Source organism: Pipra filicauda, unplaced genomic scaffold, assembly GCF_003945595.2.
Source record: "Pipra filicauda isolate LSUMZ 115617 unplaced genomic scaffold, ASM394559v2 scaffold84_size4826128_pilon, whole genome shotgun sequence".
NCBI classification, from domain to species: domain Eukaryota; kingdom Metazoa; phylum Chordata; class Aves; order Passeriformes; family Pipridae; genus Pipra; species Pipra filicauda.
The window spans coordinates 3,391,289-3,409,694 of NW_024105031.1; the positions used below are offsets into that span (position 1 = coordinate 3,391,289).

Sequence of the window (18,406 nt, forward strand, 5' to 3'; positions counted from 1 at the left end):
TCAGAAGTTCTGCACTTGAAAAAAATCCTTCTTCTCTGTTACAAACTCCCTTCTAAAAGGATGCAGGTAATTCACAGCCATACTGGCAAAGAGGTGATTTCAAAGAGTGATGGCCAATCTCACATGGAACTAACAAACTAACAAAACAGCAATTACAAATTTGGGAGCACTCTTACTGCAAACTAGTAGAGAAAGTGGAATGAGACAAAGCTCTTGGTTCCCTAAGACATGACTGTCTCCTCTGTCAAAAGTATGCCAGTTACAGAAATCTTTATCTGCTAATAAATCAACATTGACCACTTATCTAGTAACCCATCCCAAGGCAACCATTTAAAAAAACTGTGCTTTCAAAAATGTTAGGTCTTAGAGACTACTTGCATCACTTGTCACTGACGAAAAGAAAATACAGGTTCTAAATGAGGAGGAAAGTAGCCAAGTATGTAAATTCAGAAGGACATGAAGAATAAAGCAACTGGCACTTACTCAGAGCTGTTTGGATATTCTTTTCCCCATTCTTCACTTCTGTCAAAAACCCTTTCAAGAACTTTAAGCCTCTGTCAGGATGAACCCATGAAATAAAAAGAAACCACGTTTATAACAAAGTAACCCAAAGTCTAACAAAGCCCCCAAAGTTGCAATACAACTCAGAAGAGCAATAAAACTCAGAATTAAGGAGTCATATTCATTCTGAACAAAAAAATGCAGCCACCTCCTCCAGCTTCTTTCCCAGCCCAAGGGAAAAAAACTTTGCTAAACATTTCTGCTGCATCTTGAAATCATCTGCCTGATGCTCAGGCCCAGAAGGATTAGTCATTCACTGTAACTTCACTTGCATGGGGAAAAAAACCCAGTGTTCTGGAATTGCTTTTTCAGGCCTTTTGGCAAAGTTGCAGTGATACAACCACAGACAACACATTAATCTTGAACCTGGCCAGTTTGGATTGATGAAGCCTGTGGAAAGTAATCAGTTTGCTCCATGTACACAAGCTTGCAGTGGTGAAAGACCTCTCATTGCACCCTAGCAGTTCATAATGTATGCAGATATGAGGTCATTACCTTTTCAGCCACAGGAGAGCCTCTGTAGCAGAGTTTCTAACTTGTGCTACACCTGCGTTCACTTCATGGAGCACAATCTTCTGAAGGGTATCAAACTCTTCTTTGTTGGTAATAAATTTCTGGTTTATTTTCTGGAGAAAATACAACAGATAAAGCTTCATTCAGGCTTTTAAGACCAAACAGGGACCTGTCCTATAAATACCACCCATTAACCAGGACTCCTTCCTGCTAAGAGATACTGCAGATTCACAAGCATGTCACATACTCCCCATGGCATGGCTGCGCTGCCAAGGTGGGCATGACGGTCCAGGGCACCACTCCAGACACATCTGGTCAGCCATCTGGCTAACACAAGCAAAATAAAGCACCTCGGTCAAAAATTTACATGGCACCTACCATTTCTGTCCAACAAAATCCTTCAGGTTCACATGACATCCTCCACACTGGTGGAAAGGAGTTAACTCAATATGCTCTCCAAGCAAAGTTCCATTTGTCCTGAACTTCAACTACCAGCAAGATTACCTTCTGACAACTGCTAAGCTGCAAATTTTCAATTACACTTAGCAGTCAATGGTACGCTTATGTTTTCAATTTATTTCTAAGTTTTTATACACAATTCCTCACAAAAACAAAAGAAACATTATATAAGGGGTAGATAAATAGACTTGTCTTCTACATTAAAGGAGCAGCTGTCTATCACTTCACAATAAATATTCAATGTTTAGTTTTTAAATATGATTCTTCTCTCTTCTATTTTCAGTCTTTCAGTGGCTACCTTCTCGAAGATAACCAAATACCTTTCTTACTTGGTGCTAAACAAATCTGATTATATATAATGTTCCTGATCATACACTCAGAAGATATCTTTTTCTTTTTCTTTTTTTTTTTTTTTTTACTTGAAAGAAAAGCTATGAAAACTCTCACTATGAATGCATTTTGTCTCATAACCAGTATTTCAAACCTTTGCAGAAGGTTCTTGAAGCTGGAAGAACTTCCAGAACAAGAACCAAGACTGCAGGGTCTGCCCCAACCTGCTGAGAAACTGCTTCTTAATGCATTAACTTCCTCCTGCTTGGCTTAGCGAAGGGGTTTTTTTCCCCCTCCATTTGTTTTACAGCTTAAAGTCAATATTGCTAACATCACAAACCTGTTCAGCTCAGAATCAAAGTCATATTCATTAGGTGTAACAGATGTTTTACTTGGCAGTCAATCAAGTATTTTTGTAAGTTTGGACACAACTGGATTTATTAAATACAGCATGTACTGTAAGAACAGAATTAGGGGCATTTCAGTGCTCTGATCTGACAGATGGTAACATTATCAAATATTAAATAGCCTACCACTATTGACTCCTACCACATATTTTTGAGCTTTAGTGCCTAAAATAGATATTTTGCTTAAAAACCAAAAACCAGTGCTAGAAACAAGCTGTTACCTTGATGTTGCCTACAAAATCCATTTTAACAGGAGCAAAAACAGTTGGTCCCAGCTTGTCTAGGAAAAAAAAAAAAAGGCCATATTTTAAAATTGTGTCTTTTTCCAGTCCTCATGTTTTAGTAACAATTAATTTAATTTACTCTCTTAACAATGCTTTAAATGGTGGGGGAATACTAAATGAATGATGCAAACGCAATTTTTCTTTGGTGTACAACCAGTCCACCTCAGTCAGTACCAGCATTAAAACACTCTGACCTACAATCTGGAAGTCTTCAAAAGGGTGCATGCTCACAGGGACCTCACATCCACTGTTAGATGCAGGCAGGGGGCTGCACTAGCTGGTGACAGAAGTTGTTGGAAAAATCAAACAGATTACAGCTGATGGTGTGCTGGCAGCTGTACTGGATGTGTAAGGTATCTGCTGCTCTTTTGAGGGGAAGAAATTGCTGTTCCAGACAGACCACGGGTTTCCAAGCTGTTTATACACGGGTCCCATCTGAATGAGAGAGGATTCTCTTTAAAGCCAAGGAGTAAGAAACATGTTCTGGTACCAATCAAATTGACTCTGCTGATACTGTTTCTACTATATCACTTCAGTGAAGAAACAAATTTTCTAAACTAACAGCTCCACCTTTTCTCGCAGCTGGCAGCAGTCAAAAGGAGAAAAGAAGCTGCTTACCCAGAACAGGCACAATTGCATAACATGATTCCAGAAACTCCTCTGTGGGTATGCCCTCCTCCTCCCGAAGTTCAATATCACTGAATCTGGTGCCAAGGACAAGCAGAAAAGATTGTCACCTTAACAATTCCTTTTGCATAACTTCTAATGCCAAAATTACATTTCCTGTCCATGTCATTTGCATAGAGGTAAAATTTACAGACATGAAACCACCAACACAGCTTTTGTTTCACTATGTTAAAGTAACTGACCGCAGAAAATACACATTTGGTGGTGTGCATGCAAGACCTGCAATTAGAAACAAGGAAAAACCTCCCACTTCATCCTGAACAGTTAATTTTACAAAAGGTATCATCTTCTAATTACTGTGCTGTAAGCAGTCTTGTTAAATAATCTCAGTAAATACATCTTTACAGACAGAAAAGTCTTAAAAATAAGTAAATTAAAGACTTAACAAAGTTTCAATAATCCTTTTAATCGAAATCTGTGCTACCTATTGCTCATGACACTGAAGAAGGTTGGAGAATCATTTTCAGTTCTGTCTTCCTCACACGGAGTCAATCTACTTAAAGAATTTGTTTCCGACTGCAACAACTTGTTGGCAGCATAGCTTTCTACAGCTTGCAGCTTGTCCTCTCCGTCTTCTTTAATGCCTAACATTTACAGGAAACAGAAGAAAAACAGACAAAAAACCCAGTTACATACCCATATTGTTATTCCTGTTCTTCAAGATGCCCTCCTATTTGAAGGAAGGCACTTGAATATCTGCATCATTCAGTTTAAAAGCTTCCCTGCCAGCACCATGACTCTCACTACAGGTCTACTAGGTGCTCAGTCAACATTTCAAACATTTCCCTCCTCATTTCTTTTAATCAGACAGACCAAGCACCAGGCACCAATGCAGGTGAGCCCACATATCCTCAGCAAGGACAGCCTTATGAGAGAAGAGCTTTGAAGAAGCGATTGGGTACAGCAGGGAGCAGACTCATCTCCTTGAAAGGAAGATTACTTCTCATGTGGCTGTAACTTTCCCAGTACTGTTAAAGTGGCACAGTGCATTTTCAAAAGCAAAAAAATAACAGTGACTTGCTTGCTCCTTCTGATAAGTTAGCAAACTGGCTGCTTAGACAGACACCGGTATGATATCAAAGACTGCTATGTTCTCCCCCATTTCCACGAATATCTTTAAAGTTTCCCAGAAAAAGATCCATGTGCCTCTTCCCTGCTGTAATCTATTTTATTTCTTCTTTGGGGTCAAGTACATCTGTTTCAAATACATACAGCACTACACAAGTACTTCTGAAGGAAGACAAAATCTTCCTTATACATCCCATAGGTGGTAAGATCTTCTGACCTCATGGAGAACTTCTAGAACAATTCAAGAAGCAAAAACAATACATTCACAGCATCTGCAGCATACAAGCTATGGCTACAGCACATCTTGCTGGAAGACTGTCAACTAGGATCCAAGATTTCACAGGGAATGTGTCTCTCCAGGAAAGAAATATTTTCAAGTGTCAGTGAGGTTTAGAGAGAAACCTGAAGCAGAACTGAGCTTCTGGCTGAAGGGATCAAGCTGCAAGGAACTCTCTTCCTTCAAGTGACATCTGAAAGCACACTTGCAGAACCACTGAATAAGCCTGGTGCTGCATGAAAAAAGAACCACTCACACCAGTAGCAGCAATGAAACTTGAGCCATTCTCCTCAGGGCAGAATAAAAGTGGCCTCAGATGTCACTGACATTAACAATCCAAGTGTCTCTCCTAAGGAACTAGAATTTGAGTGATGACACTGATGTGTCCTTCACCAAGACACACAGGCTGGTGAGTAGAGAAACAGCCCAAGTCCGCAGTGACTCCACAGGAGTGCTATGCAAAAAGCCTGGCATCCTCCAAAATTTCAAACTCAAACACTGTAAGCCCTAAATGACATACAGAAATTTATTACAGGACTTAAGTGCTTGAGTATTTTTAAAGACTGACTGCTCTTAGTAAAAGGGAGAGAGAGGGAAAAGCATCTGAGACAGGGCAGAGCTGGTGAGCCCAGGAGCACCAAGATACAGCCACTGTGGAGAAAAAGCCCTTGGGCTGGCTGGGTAAGCCCACCCCATACGGATGGCACTGCACATCCTAACTCCACCCTGTATTGCCAGCAAACCTCTGCAACTCACATGTGTGTACGCAAGAGGAGGTAGTTTTTTCTCTTTTCTGCACAGGAATCACAGTAGCTAAAATGACACCAACAATCTGACTTGAATTAGTTTGATCTTGCTTTAGCGCTGCTTTCTTGAGGTATTATGCTAAATGGTAACACACGTATGTTATTCTGCAAGGACCTGCCACACTACATGATACCAGCCATGGAAACGGGAAAAGCTCCAAAGAGAACTCATGTAAGAGCAAAATCAGTATGATCATTAACTTGGGCTTAAAAACTTCAGCTGATTCACTGACTGCATATGTATGTTTTGGAATAACAGCCAGGTAGAGAAAGCTACTGCTCAAGAATGGTACAGTCCATTCAACAGGCTGAGCAGAAATCATGTTACTTAAATAGACTTATCCAGATTACTGAATTAGTTCAACAGTATTTTACTGAAGTCATGCACAAATTCAAGTTTCATGCTATTGCTAAGGTAATGGAAAAAATAAGATGCTTCCTAGTACATTCTCAGTTGCAGAAAAAGGGTTAATTTCCTGTAAAGATTTGTCAAAGCAATCGAGAGTGACTACAAGTTCAAGCCCTCCCAGACAGGCACACAAAGCCTCAATGTCCTCCTTCTGACACTACAGCTCTACATACTAGCAGAGGTGTCAGGATTCCCAGAGGAGAGCCTCTGGGCATAATGTGTCTGTCCACAATGCAAGAAGAGCCCAAGCTCTGCCAGGCTGTATTGTTTCATAGGTCAATCAGCATCTGGAGGGCCTCAGCCTGTCCAAAAAAGAATTTTTAATTTCCTTCCCCATTCAGTCTCAAGTAAACCATCAAAAAGGGCAGCAGGAGCTATGCTCAGAAGACTCACAGAGAGCAGATACCAGTTTGAAACAGACTGATATTCCTTCTCTGGGGAAGCAAGGGATTGGTATTCTCACAGGCAGCCTACACATCCCTTCATTCACACTTACAGAGCAATGATCCTGGATAAGAGACAGTGCATATAATTACCTGCCAAATCCTCTGCTATGTGATCTTCAACAGAAACATCACTGCTCCCCTCACTTGTTTCCAAGTTTAAACATTCCAGACTTTTAATAAGCGTTTGCTCTTGATGGTTAATTTCTGCTTTCACATAGCCATTTTCACAGGGGTTCAATTCCATCTGCCTGAAGGAAGGGAAAGAATAACATTTAGTGTATAAAGCATTGCTTGGTAAGCTTCTTCCTGTAAATACAAGCAAATAACAATAAGAGAAAAATAGCTGACAGAAATTATAGGCTGCCACAGGCTGCTGTGAGCAAAAGGACTTGTCTAAAATAATAAAAAGAACCACGCAGCTCTTTGCAGCAACTCAGTCTCAGCTTGCAGAGTTCAAATATGTTTACAGTGATCTTTATTAAAAAGATACATAATCAAAAAAATACAATTACAAAAATGAAAATCACAGGCAGGTACTGTAACTAATAGAATATCTCCTCATTAGTAATTAAAGATATATATCCTTGCCATCTACTCCACATATCATAGTCTGCTCACCATCAAGGATTTTATGAACTTATGGAGTGGAACCTCAAATGCAGGAATGAGCACTGAAGCGGGAGAGAGCTGGACAGTGATTGACCTGTGAGTCAACCAAGTGGATTGCCGAGAAAAATAAAAGGGAAAGGGCTGATATGGAAGAGACATGAAGTGGGTGAGCCAAATCCCTTTTGTTGCATCTGCTTCCAAGTATGCATTTCAGAGTGATACAGTTCTGCCTGCGTCCAGTACTAGTAAGAGCAGAGCAAAAAAAGGAAAGGACACTACCAAAAACAGATTAGAAAGAGATTGACAGTAAAGACTTTTATTATACCTTTCTGTTGAGGTGTGACTGGACAAGACAGAGTGCTTTACCTGAAAGATATGGAGGGGGAAGAATATTCTTTACAGAAAGAAGACTGTATCATGCATCTCAAACTTCACATTTTATCAAACACAAGCTGGAGTCAGAAAAAAAACCCTCACTAATTCTCTGACCTGGAGACTGTATACAGACAAAAGTGAAAAAGGTGCTATATTATTATACCATTGCAATATTGCAAAGAAAAAAAGAAAAAGGAAAAGAAAGAAAATCGAAAGATTTCTTTCAGAACCTAGCTAGGAAGTGTCAAGTGAGACACCATACAGCACATGGAAAGGAAACAAAGCAGTGAGTTTCCTTTGCAATGTTTTCCTTACTTAAAAAAAAAATTATGAGAAACCAGAAAAACATGAGGCCAAGACACCAGATATGGTGAAGTAATCATTTCTCAGATGCAGTCATGCATCTACCTTCCTACATACACCTTAACCTCCGGTTTGCCAGAGATGCTCCAGTTTTGTGCCTGTACTTATGGATCCAGGATTCAAGAAAGTGCCCTTGTCATTAAAGAGATAAGCTCATCAGCTCCCATTGGCGTATTACCACAGATCTGATGCTGCCGTAGCTTAGCAGAGTTATAATTGCTGTGAGCTTCCACAATGCATGAACTTGCCATAGAGCCAAGGTACTTTGAAACATCACTGCCTGCACCTGGAACTGCAGGCCCTGAAAGTTAATAACTTTCACCTATCGTTAAAGGTTAAGAGATCAGTCACTGCTTATTAAAAATGGCCCTACGTTGCTTGAAAACCATAAGAAATGGCAGAGTATGTCCAGTGTAGGACTACTAGCTATCACATTCCCTAACACACTCCCTACTTCTACAAATGCTACTTTAGAAAAGGATGCCTTAGCATCCCTGTCAAGGCTGAGGGAAGAAGATACTGGCCATTACCTTGCTTGTTCTGAGAACTGCTAAATTTGGGGATCCAGGTGGGGTCTGATGCAGTAACTCAGAAGTGAAGGCAGTATTTGCAATCTGCATACATTCTTCAAGAGTCTTCAGGAAGGTGTCACAGGTTGATTTTAACAGAGCTCCCATATCAATCTCATTCTGTGGGAAGAAATCAATTGGAAGGAATGGACTTACCACATAAGATCAGTTTGGAGCAACTAATGTCTACAAAGCCCACAGCTGCTACAGTCACGATTTCTAGTTATTGAATTTTAATTCATGTTATGTCAGCTGCTTAGAGAACTGGTATCACATATTACTGGGGCTATGTCTCCTCGCAGCACTACCACTTGTCAGCCTCTCGTACAACAAGCTCAGTATGTTTGTGTTTTAAAAGCAATGCCTATTAGTTACTTATCTTGTTGGTGTTAGAAGTGTATGAAATACTAAGCCTGTATGCATTCAACAACGGCATTCCAAGAAACACCACTGACAGGAGAAATGAAAACTAAACAAATTAAATAGATACAGGATGATCTGCAGATAATAATTTCAAAAATCCCAAGAACAAAAATTTATGGCAATTGAAAAAAGGGCAGAATGAAATATCACATCACCACAATACTCTTCATCTCTGTGAAGTGCAGTTATTGATGCTGAAATGCTTTTAGCAATAAATCTTTCCAGTTAAATGTCAGTAGGAAAGACGGGTTTCCCCCAGATGCATGAAATACAAGCTGGATAAACACTACATTACAGGTCAACACCTGTGAGCTGCAAGTTCTAACAGTGCCTCTTAGTCATTTGTAAACTACATCATGCTTCTGGACTGTCTTTTAATTCACCAGAAACAGTTTATCAAGTATCTTTGCAGAGATTGTTTGGACATACAAATGATTAACTTTCAGGTGTTTTCCTTGCCTGTTCTGCACCCGAGGACCCATCTGTCCAGTGAGAGGCATCCTGGAACTCCACACCAACTTCTCTAGCAAGTGAAGTGCATCCCTCTTCACGCATTTCTCTCTCAAAGCAAGGGGCAGATTGCTGTCACTAGAAGATCCTTCTTAAATGAGGCTTCTTTGGTCAGGAAGATTTGAAAGGTTTGAAACCTTAACTTAAGTGAGGGTAACTAGGCAGTTCTTTACACCAATTTTGTTTCTTTTGAGGTCTGCATCATCTCTTGACCTTCTAATGGTTTTGGTTGTGTTTTGCTGAGCAGGATATTAGACTCAGGGGCAGAAAAATGTGCACTTCTTGCAAGTTATCTTTTTATAAAAGATCTTTTTTTTTGATCCATTATACACATGATCACCTACAGAGATGTTATTGTCTAGATCATAGATACCAGATCTCATCTCACTACTCGCTAGCCCAGCTCTGGGCAAGTTATTTGCAACAATGGAGTATTACTCCATTTAAACAAGAACTGTTGTGTGAGCACATTATTTCCCACAGGATCTCTGCAGAAAGAGGTTGCAACATTAAGTAACTGTGAGTGAATACTACACTGGCTAACCAGAAAAGTTCACAATGCTCAAGACTTTACAGATGTGGTCTGCACCAAAAAAGAGCTGTACCTCTGGTTCTGATACACCAGAAATGCTAGCTTCCTTCGTTTTATGCACTTGCTGAACAAGGAGGTTACAGTACAGTCTAAGTTCAGACATTTTAGTCTTCAAGGCTTCTGTGTTTTCAGTGAACTCTAAAAGTGAAACAAAGGAAGAGTTAAATTTATTGTATTTGATGCCAAGCAAGTACAAAACATTTGACTGTAGTGGGCCTTTTAAACAGCACAAACTCCCTACATATTACTTTTGTTTTCACAAAGTAGTTTAAGGTCCAAGCAATAGCACTGTTTAGATAGGGTTGTAGGTAGAAAACACTGGATGTAAAAGATGCATCCTGTCCAACACAAAAGGATTACTTTAATATAGATATATATACGCACACTTGAATCATAGAATGGATGAAGCTGGAAGAGACCTCTGGAGACCAGCTATTCCTTCTCCCCTGTTCGAAGCAGTCAGCCAGAGCAAGTTACTCAGGGCCATGCCTAGTCAGGTTTAGAACATTGCCAAGGATGGAGATTCCACGACCTCTCTGTGCAACCTTTCAGTGCTCCCTCATCCTCATAATATAAGCATTTTTGCTTATGTCTCAATGGAGTCGCTTGTATTAAAATCTATCCTCTTGTTCATTCACTGAGAAGAGACTGGCTCCATCTTTTTTATCCTCTCCCATCCAGATATGCCTTTAATCATCTTAGTGGCCCTTTGCTGGACTCACTCCAGTATACCCATATGTTTCCTGCACTGGAGAACACAGAACTGAGCCGACTAATCCAGATAAGACTAATGGTCAATCTGAGATTTTTCAGAAGGTTTTTTTTTTGACATCAGAGTCCCAGAACTACAAAATAAATTGTCTGTTAATAAGATTAACGTGGTTTAGCTATGCAAATACATCAGTAGCTTTATACCATGTGCTACTGTATGTCAGCTTATGGATACAACTTTTTAACGCTTCTAGGCACTGTGCATCAGATCTCCACTTTGTGTAGGACCCTACAGTAGCATCTTTTACTCAGTTCTGATTCAGTTTGAACCAGCAGATGCAAAGCCTGGTGAAGACGCACATAAGGCTAAGAGGAGAAGCAGTTCCTCACCTCAAGGGAATGAAGTGCTCACCACCCCCTGCATTTGCTCAGGACATTAACAATAATTTCCTGTTTTCCCATCTTCTGCATAGTCATTGTGCTGAGGTTACACAAGGTTAAGGTATGAGGTCTCACACCGACCATGCCATGCTTGTAAGCAACAGGGGTTTTCACTGGGGTGAAAGTGAGATTGTTGGTGAAAGCAAAGAGATAAGTGAATTAATTTTCACAGTCTCACCATGGTCAGATTTAAGTTTCTGAATACAAGTACGCACATTTGGAACCAAGTGCAAACTTTTTCCTAATTGCCAAGGGGTTCTTGAAGTGCATAAGACAGCCCAGCTAGAACGTGGAAGGAAAGGGTCTGAGGAACTTCAAAGCTCAAGAGACACTGGTATGAGAGGCTGGGTCATTATATTCAGACAGCTGAAGAAGGTGGGGATTTTACATTCTTGTACACTTTGCATCCAGTGATCCATAGTCAGAAGCTACTTACTCATTGTACTTACAGAATCCACCAGCACACAGTTTTTACATGATTTATACATAGTACATTTTAAGAAAAAGCCAAAGTTTGCAAATTCCTGTCCTGGGAGTTAACACCTGAGATTTCTAGCTAATGTTCCCATTAATACATTTCTGTGTACATATACTAGGGCAAGGATGAGGAAATATAAAGCAAACAGCATGTGCCAGCAAAAGGGTGTTCTTGCCTTTTTCCTTCTGTGTCCTGCTGTCAGTCAGACAGGCTTTGGCAGTTCCTAGTGCAACCAGCCACTTTTGCCTTTCAACTGCATTTCTTGCCTTCAGATAGAAGTATTGTTCCCCTGGGATAATCAGGTCCATTCGTGTGTTATCTGCAGGATGAACTGAAAGCAACATAGATTTCAGACCCTCGGCCCTTCCCAGCCCAACGAAATATCTCAGCAGATATGTTACGTGGCAGGTCAAACGGTAGTGAAAGAGGAGGAACCTACAGCTCCAACTTCTCCTGCTACCATTGTATGACTTCTCTTCAGAGTAAGGGAATGGACAGGACACACGTGTACAGCTGTGTGACAAAAGGCTATGAAAGGCAGTTTTGTGATCAGTATCATCTGGAAGTTTTTATGGAAAGGGCATCCTCTTCTGTCAAGCCTCTCTTTCAGGCTTCCAGTCTGTAACTGAACCTCAAAGATGTGGCAAATAATCCAATATGAATGAGCAGACCTAGTACTGAAGTTTATTATTCACATTTCTAGCTTCAGCCTTGTGCTTATGGGGAGTCATTTGAAGCTGTGCGATGTTCCACCGCAGCTCAAGAAAAACAGTGACCCACCTGCATGATAGAATACCCATGATATTTGAGGCTTGCAGCTCTCTCAACACTTTCAAAATACCATGGAATAAAAACTGGCATATAGATCAAGTTACTGAGTTCTCACAAATATATACCGAAGAAATCAAGCTGCCCAATAGCTCTTGTCACCTGAAATCTCATCCTGAATGCAACATTATTAGACAAATTTCATGCAGCTAAGTGTTACTGTATATTAGTTACCTTGAATTTCACAAACGGCCATTTGGATGCTTCCCTTACAACCCTTCCAGGCATCTTCCTGAGAGTCATAATAGGACAGGATGCCACCACAGAGGAGAAACCATCGAGGCTGCCAGCCTGAAAAACAAAACTACATTTCTCAGTTCTCTCCCTGCAACTCCACCACCTCTCTCACTCAGGACACACTGCAAAATAAGGCCCCAAAGATTCTCAGTCCCCCTGGAAAATTAACCCCTTCGTAGCAGCAAGACTTGTGGACAGGCCTGGATCTTGTACCCCATAACCCCTGCTTCCTGGCACCTGCATGTCCTTTCTGCAGGCAGCTGGACCATGGCTGTATGTGTCTGAGATGCCATATGTCATTTTCAGCAGTTTTGGTAACATGGCATTACTGACTCATTCTCTCTTCCAAGTTCACCCCTCAATTCCTTCCATCACTCCTCAACCCACCTCTTCACTCTTCACAAAAGCCACCCCAGCTGTCTTGCCTCCCAAGTCATCTTCCCTTGCAGAAAGGGCTAGCCAAGTTATCTTGAAAAAACAACGGGTAAGAAACTCCTAAAAATCAACAGAAGGAGGGAACAGAGGCGGATGTGTTGATTTCTGAACACCATCTTTCAATGAAGCAGTTTTCAACAGCTCTTGAAACTCTCATGCTCCCCACATAAAAAGTAGTCTTGAATTACTGACTTGGACTTCTGGATACCTTTCCAGAGAATAACCAAAACACAAGGATAGACCCGCATTACTAGTTCTGGGTACACTTTTGCCCACCCCGCTGCCCAGCTTCAGAAGTAAATTACCCTTTTGGTTCTCTATTTTTGGAAGTACTACAGCAGTACAAAAAGTTAAAAAACAAACCAGATATGACAGATGCCATTTATGTCTAATTAAAACTATGAGCTCATTAACTTTAGAAGAAATGAGGTAGCAATGTCACTGGAGGAAAGCAGCTTTCATTACTGGGGTGCAACAAGCTTCCCTGGCCTGGACCAATGGAGCGAGATTCTGAAGCTCCCACACTGTGCCAGCAAACCATCTCTGGGAAAAACACTTGGACAAGACCATGTGGGCCATGTGGCTCCTAGGTGTTTTTGCAGAGGGGCATCATTTCTGCTGTCCCCTACACCAGGGCTCTGCCAACCAGCACAGCACCGCAGGAGTCCAGGCTGGGCTTGGACTGATACCACACTGGAGGAATGACAGCTCCCTACCAGCTAGAGACTGATTCCTTTGGGCTGTTGCTGAAACCAAGCACAACTCAGTTTAAGGTCAGAAAGCCCTAAAGCCTCAAGGTCAGAAAACCCTAAAGCCCTAAGCTCAGTAAGAGTAGGGTTTGGGTTTGTTTTTTATTTTTAAGCAAGCAATACCACTGCATCCAGGCCGACCTGGTCTGTAGATTGCTGAACCTTATGGAGTGGTTGGAAAATAAGTTAAATGTAAGTATTTTTTTCACACCCTTCCAGAGCTCTTCCATTATTTCCTAGAAGAATATAAAGACATTAAAAAGCCAATGTATTCTCAATGCTCTTTTACTTTATATGAAGAGGAAAAAAATCACAAGAATGCGAATTAAAAAAAAAGGACTGATTTTTATTTGTCTTGCCTCCAAAATAAAGAAACTATCCTAAAAGTCACCATTGATATGTAGAAACTCACAAAAAAAGGAAGTGATTGTTCAGCAGAGAGAAGCAGTTAATTGCTTCAGACACTCAGTGGCACAGAACCAATCCTTTAAATAATGCACAGCGCCACAGTCAATACAAGCCTCTAATTCAGTCTGAAGATCCTGCTGCTGCGCATGAATCATTTCAGCCGTGGTCCTACAGCTTACAATTGCAGCTGATGCTCAAACAAATTGCATCCCATCAATCAAAGGCTGTGCAATCAATTAGCCAACATACGAAGCACTCTGCACTCTGCCTCCATTGCTTTGGAGCCTGGTTAAAAATATGTTATGAGTCAATATATTCTATTGAGGTTTTCATTTGGTTGGGTTTTTTCTTTCTGGGTCTTGTTTTGTTGAGGGGGACACAGCAACTGCCTGTCTTCTTTTGCAGAATCCAACTATTCTTTAATTATTAGAGATGTATTAAAAAAAGACTATGACAGATAATTGCTACCTAGGACAGCATATATTTTCAGAACAGAATTGTTACACTAACAAAAATACATTTTCATAAAAGGAAGTGAATTTAAAAAAAAGAATCACAGCAAGGTTCTGTCAGAAGATGCACTAACCACCTGGTACTCACTTACACTAAGTCAGCAGCCATGGGAAGGTTATCCTAAACAACTAGCTAAAAATAGCACGTGGTTGACAAATCATGGGCACTGCAACAGGGATACAATCTCTAATTACAAGAGCTTCACCTTTGCAGACAAACAAGGAGCAGAGGAAAAAACGCTCATAACAAAAAACAAAGCAGAAAAAAGACACCTTCCACAAACACAAGTCTTGGGTTTATTCACTGTTATTTTGTCCCCATAAACTGTCATAGGAATATTGCAATTTTTGGAACTGTGCATTCAGACTTCACCTCATACAGAAAGGTAAAGCTGAACCTTTAAAGGTCTTACAGGTGCCAGCACTAATACAACTTTGAAGAAGAGTCTACTAAGTCCGTTTATACTGGTGGTGCACAGGCAGGAAAAAATACAGCTCATACTTCCCAGAGCTCGTTTTAGAGGATCAGTGCCATTAACAGTAAAAATTGACTTTGCTGAGGAAAGGTATGTGTAAAAAAAGACAATAAAATGCAATGCACAATAAAAGTGATTAGTAGCTTAAGATCTCAGCCACAGAAGAGAGTGAAGAGATCCCAGACAACTTTACAGACACTGATTAAGGCACATCTCGCACTCCCGTGTGAAACTTACAGTTACTGCCTGTAGTACCTGGAAGATCTGATACTGTCCACTACAAAAACAGATACTTAAACAGTCTGTGCCTGCTAAAGATTCACTATTTCTCCAGAAGTTTCCACAGACTAAAAGATCTGCCTACTTCCACCATTACACTTCAGGAAGTCTGGATATAGCTATCACTGAGCAAACTTGACATTTCTTGATAACACAGTTGAAATTTGGACATAATTCAAACTTTAATGTTACACAACTCAGACTCCAGACAGCATTCCTTCCAAAGTGAAGAAAAAAACCCAACATTTGAAGACACGTAGATCATGTCAGACATCCACAAAGCCAAACCATCTGGGATAATTACATACTCAAGAAGTCAAACTGATGACCTGGAAAACAAGCTGCAATTAAGACACGCCAGTTCCAGTTGCATTTCTAAAGGCATAAAGGCCAGACACTCAGGTTTTCATTATTGCTTTCTTTCCACTAGAATTATGTAACACTTTATGCTTATTAATTTCTTGAGCGTCAGCATAGGTTTATATAAAAACTCAGCAATAGATAGCCCTTGGATTTCTTTGATCCTAATTCAGACTTTAAGTTGGATAGGAGATAATTATGAACTTTGCACGTTACAACATCATCCGTCTAATAGGAGGAGCTAAAACCCTCATCACATTCCTACTGCTAATATCACGGGCAAGATCCAAGACTTAGCTGCCAATGGCAGAGGGGGGTGGATCCCTGTTTTTCTCTGCAGGTCACAAGAGTACTAGAGCAGGTGCCCTGATGGTCAGAGACATCACACAGCAAGAGCAGGCAATACCTGTCGTTTCACCCCACCCTGAGAAAACGTAAACTGTGCCATGTGTTCATCGTACCACCACCTACTGCTTTATCTCCCAGTGCCCAAGGACAGAAGGATCGCAGCTTCTGCACAGCACTGTGTCAGCCAATGACAGCTGGATGGGAGCTGCTGAAAACTCAGCTCTAATAGGACCAAGACAGTGCCGGTGTCTCGCAAGAAGCCCGGAAGGACCACTTCTGGTCTTAATGTGCTAACGTCCAACAGACAGGGATTTCCCAGGGGAATTAAGGCTATGGAAATCTCCATATCACAAATGGATGAAACACTTGTTTCCACGATCTCAGCATGCTTGCAATCTTGACTACTGGGCACCCACACCAAATCTTACAATCCAGTTTGTGACAGCTGATTGCCTAAGTTTAGTTCATGTGGCCACACGTTTTGTCAGAGACTGAAACAGTTAATGATTTATGCATTCTGGGAGACTTCTACAGGCTTTTGACTTTCTGGTGGGCAACTGGGCCCATCCCCCCCCCCTCCTTCAGTGCAGAAGATGTCAAGACCCGAAAAGGCGGGAAGAGCTGAGTTTGCCACGCCCTCCTCGTGGACTCCGCGCCAAAAAAGGGGGACGCCAACCTATGGGGACGGCTCCCCGCCCTGGGGGAGGTGCTAAGTATGTGAATTTTGACTGGTGACTTTGGGGTTTTGGCGGGGGTTTTTGCTTTTCCTTCTCCCCCCACCGCCTGCGGATCAAGACATCGCTGGATCCAGTGGGCGGTGATTATCTCATCTTCTTTTTTTTCTTGCTCTCCCTTACTCTCACCCTGTCTTTCTCTCCCCTATGCATTTTTCTCCTCCCTAGAAAGGTTACAGCACCCGAAAATGTTAACTTACCTACTGATTCAAAATTGTTAAAATAAATCTTATCCATATATGTTTTCATACACCGATTATTTAGTGTTGTTTCGCTGTAATCCACCCCAAAGGAATTTTTGATGGAACCTGAGTTACCCCCCTCTCCCCTTTTCCTGGGGCGGGTCGTAACATTTTTGGCGTAGTCGGCAGGATCCTTTGGATGTGGTGGAGTAATCGGTGTATTCTAAAACTGATACCGAGGGCGAGTCAAATGGTGACCGTCCCCTCGCTGTAAAATTATAGTGAGAATTTTTCTCCTCTCGGTGTGACCCGGGCACATCAGACCTGTTGAAAGGTTTCCTGGTGTGGCCTGGACCTGTTGAAAGGTTCTCTGGTACCTGGACCTGTTGAAAGGTTTTCCAGGAGAGAGTCAAACCAGCCCTCAGAGGGTTAAGGGGGAGAAAGACATTAACCTAAGCTGGGTTAATGACTGAGGCAAAGGGGATGACACCCCAGGTTGAGTTATATGGGGATTATTCCCTCCTGATAGCTATCCTTGGTTTAGAATTGTTTTTTGTGGGTGCTGTCTTAGGCGTGTTCCTTAGAGCAGTGCAAAAGCAAAAATCAGCTATTCAGAAATCTGTAAGTGAAGTGATAAAATCTTTCCAAGAGTCAATGAGATCTTTGCAGGACCAGCTAGAAAAAGAGGCTATTCAAAAATCTACCGGTGAGGTGATAAGGTCTCTTCAAGAGACAATGAAGGCATTACAGGAGCAATTAGGAAAAGAACGCCAGCAGTTAACTGCTGAACGACAGGCACTGGAGAAGGAGAGAGAGATTAACTCATTGCTTCGATCAGCTCTGCAAGATGAGGAGGAACAAAATGAAAGGCTTAAGAAGATACTGGAAATGAAAAATTGTGAATTGCGAGACATTAGTTCAAAATACCCTAAACCGGTAGATGTTAGCAAATCCCTGTACCCCTCTGGGGAATTAGAAGAGTTGAAGCAAAGTTACCCGGAGGACGAGGCAATACATATGCGTCCCCTCATTAAAACTGAAACCACTGGCCAGGGGGCAGATCGGCAAACTACCACACGAATTACCCCGTACACGGGGGAAGCACTGGCCAAAATTCAGGAAAAATACAGTCGTAAAGCCAGTGAATCAGAGACTGAATATGTGTGGAGAGTGTCCCTTACAGGAGGGGATCGGATTTTGTTAAGTGAGGATGAGGCCAGAGGATTTTGGGGCCCAGGGGTCTTCCTGGCCACAAATGATAACCGAGCCCCGTGGCCGCTGACCCAGAGAGCTGCCTACTGGGCAGGCGGGTTAGACCCTATCGAAAGGGGAGATCCTCACACAATTAAAACCCCCACAATTGGCCACATTGTCGAAAGCGTACAAAAAGCTGCATGCCTCCAATTAATCCATACAAGATTGTTGGACTCGCAGCGGCATTCCCCTATGGAACTCGAAGCGGATCCACAAAGATTTCCTGCCCTGATAAGAGGCCTGCCTGATGCACTAAAAACTCATGCTAAACAACTACAAGAGCGCA

General features: G+C 41.6%; 1 protein-coding gene across 1 annotated transcript in view; it reads right to left on the reverse strand.

Annotated features, from left to right (window-relative positions):
* The window catches only part of PLEKHA8 (pleckstrin homology domain containing A8), a 33,155-nt gene that overhangs the window by 3,329 nt on the left and 11,420 nt on the right, over positions 1-18,406 (reverse strand). Inside the window, exons 2-12 of the mRNA XM_027723785.2 lie at positions 12,321-12,437; positions 11,494-11,649; positions 9,702-9,826; positions 8,125-8,283; positions 7,182-7,222; positions 6,338-6,495; positions 3,666-3,825; positions 3,173-3,258; positions 2,492-2,550; positions 1,057-1,187; positions 484-554 (exon numbers count right to left, since the gene is read on the reverse strand). Of these exons, the coding sequence (XP_027579586.1) occupies positions 484-554; positions 1,057-1,187; positions 2,492-2,550; positions 3,173-3,258; positions 3,666-3,825; positions 6,338-6,495; positions 7,182-7,222; positions 8,125-8,283; positions 9,702-9,826; positions 11,494-11,649; positions 12,321-12,437 (1,263 nt within the window). The remainder of the gene's footprint in view (positions 1-483; positions 555-1,056; positions 1,188-2,491; positions 2,551-3,172; positions 3,259-3,665; positions 3,826-6,337; positions 6,496-7,181; positions 7,223-8,124; positions 8,284-9,701; positions 9,827-11,493; positions 11,650-12,320; positions 12,438-18,406) is intronic.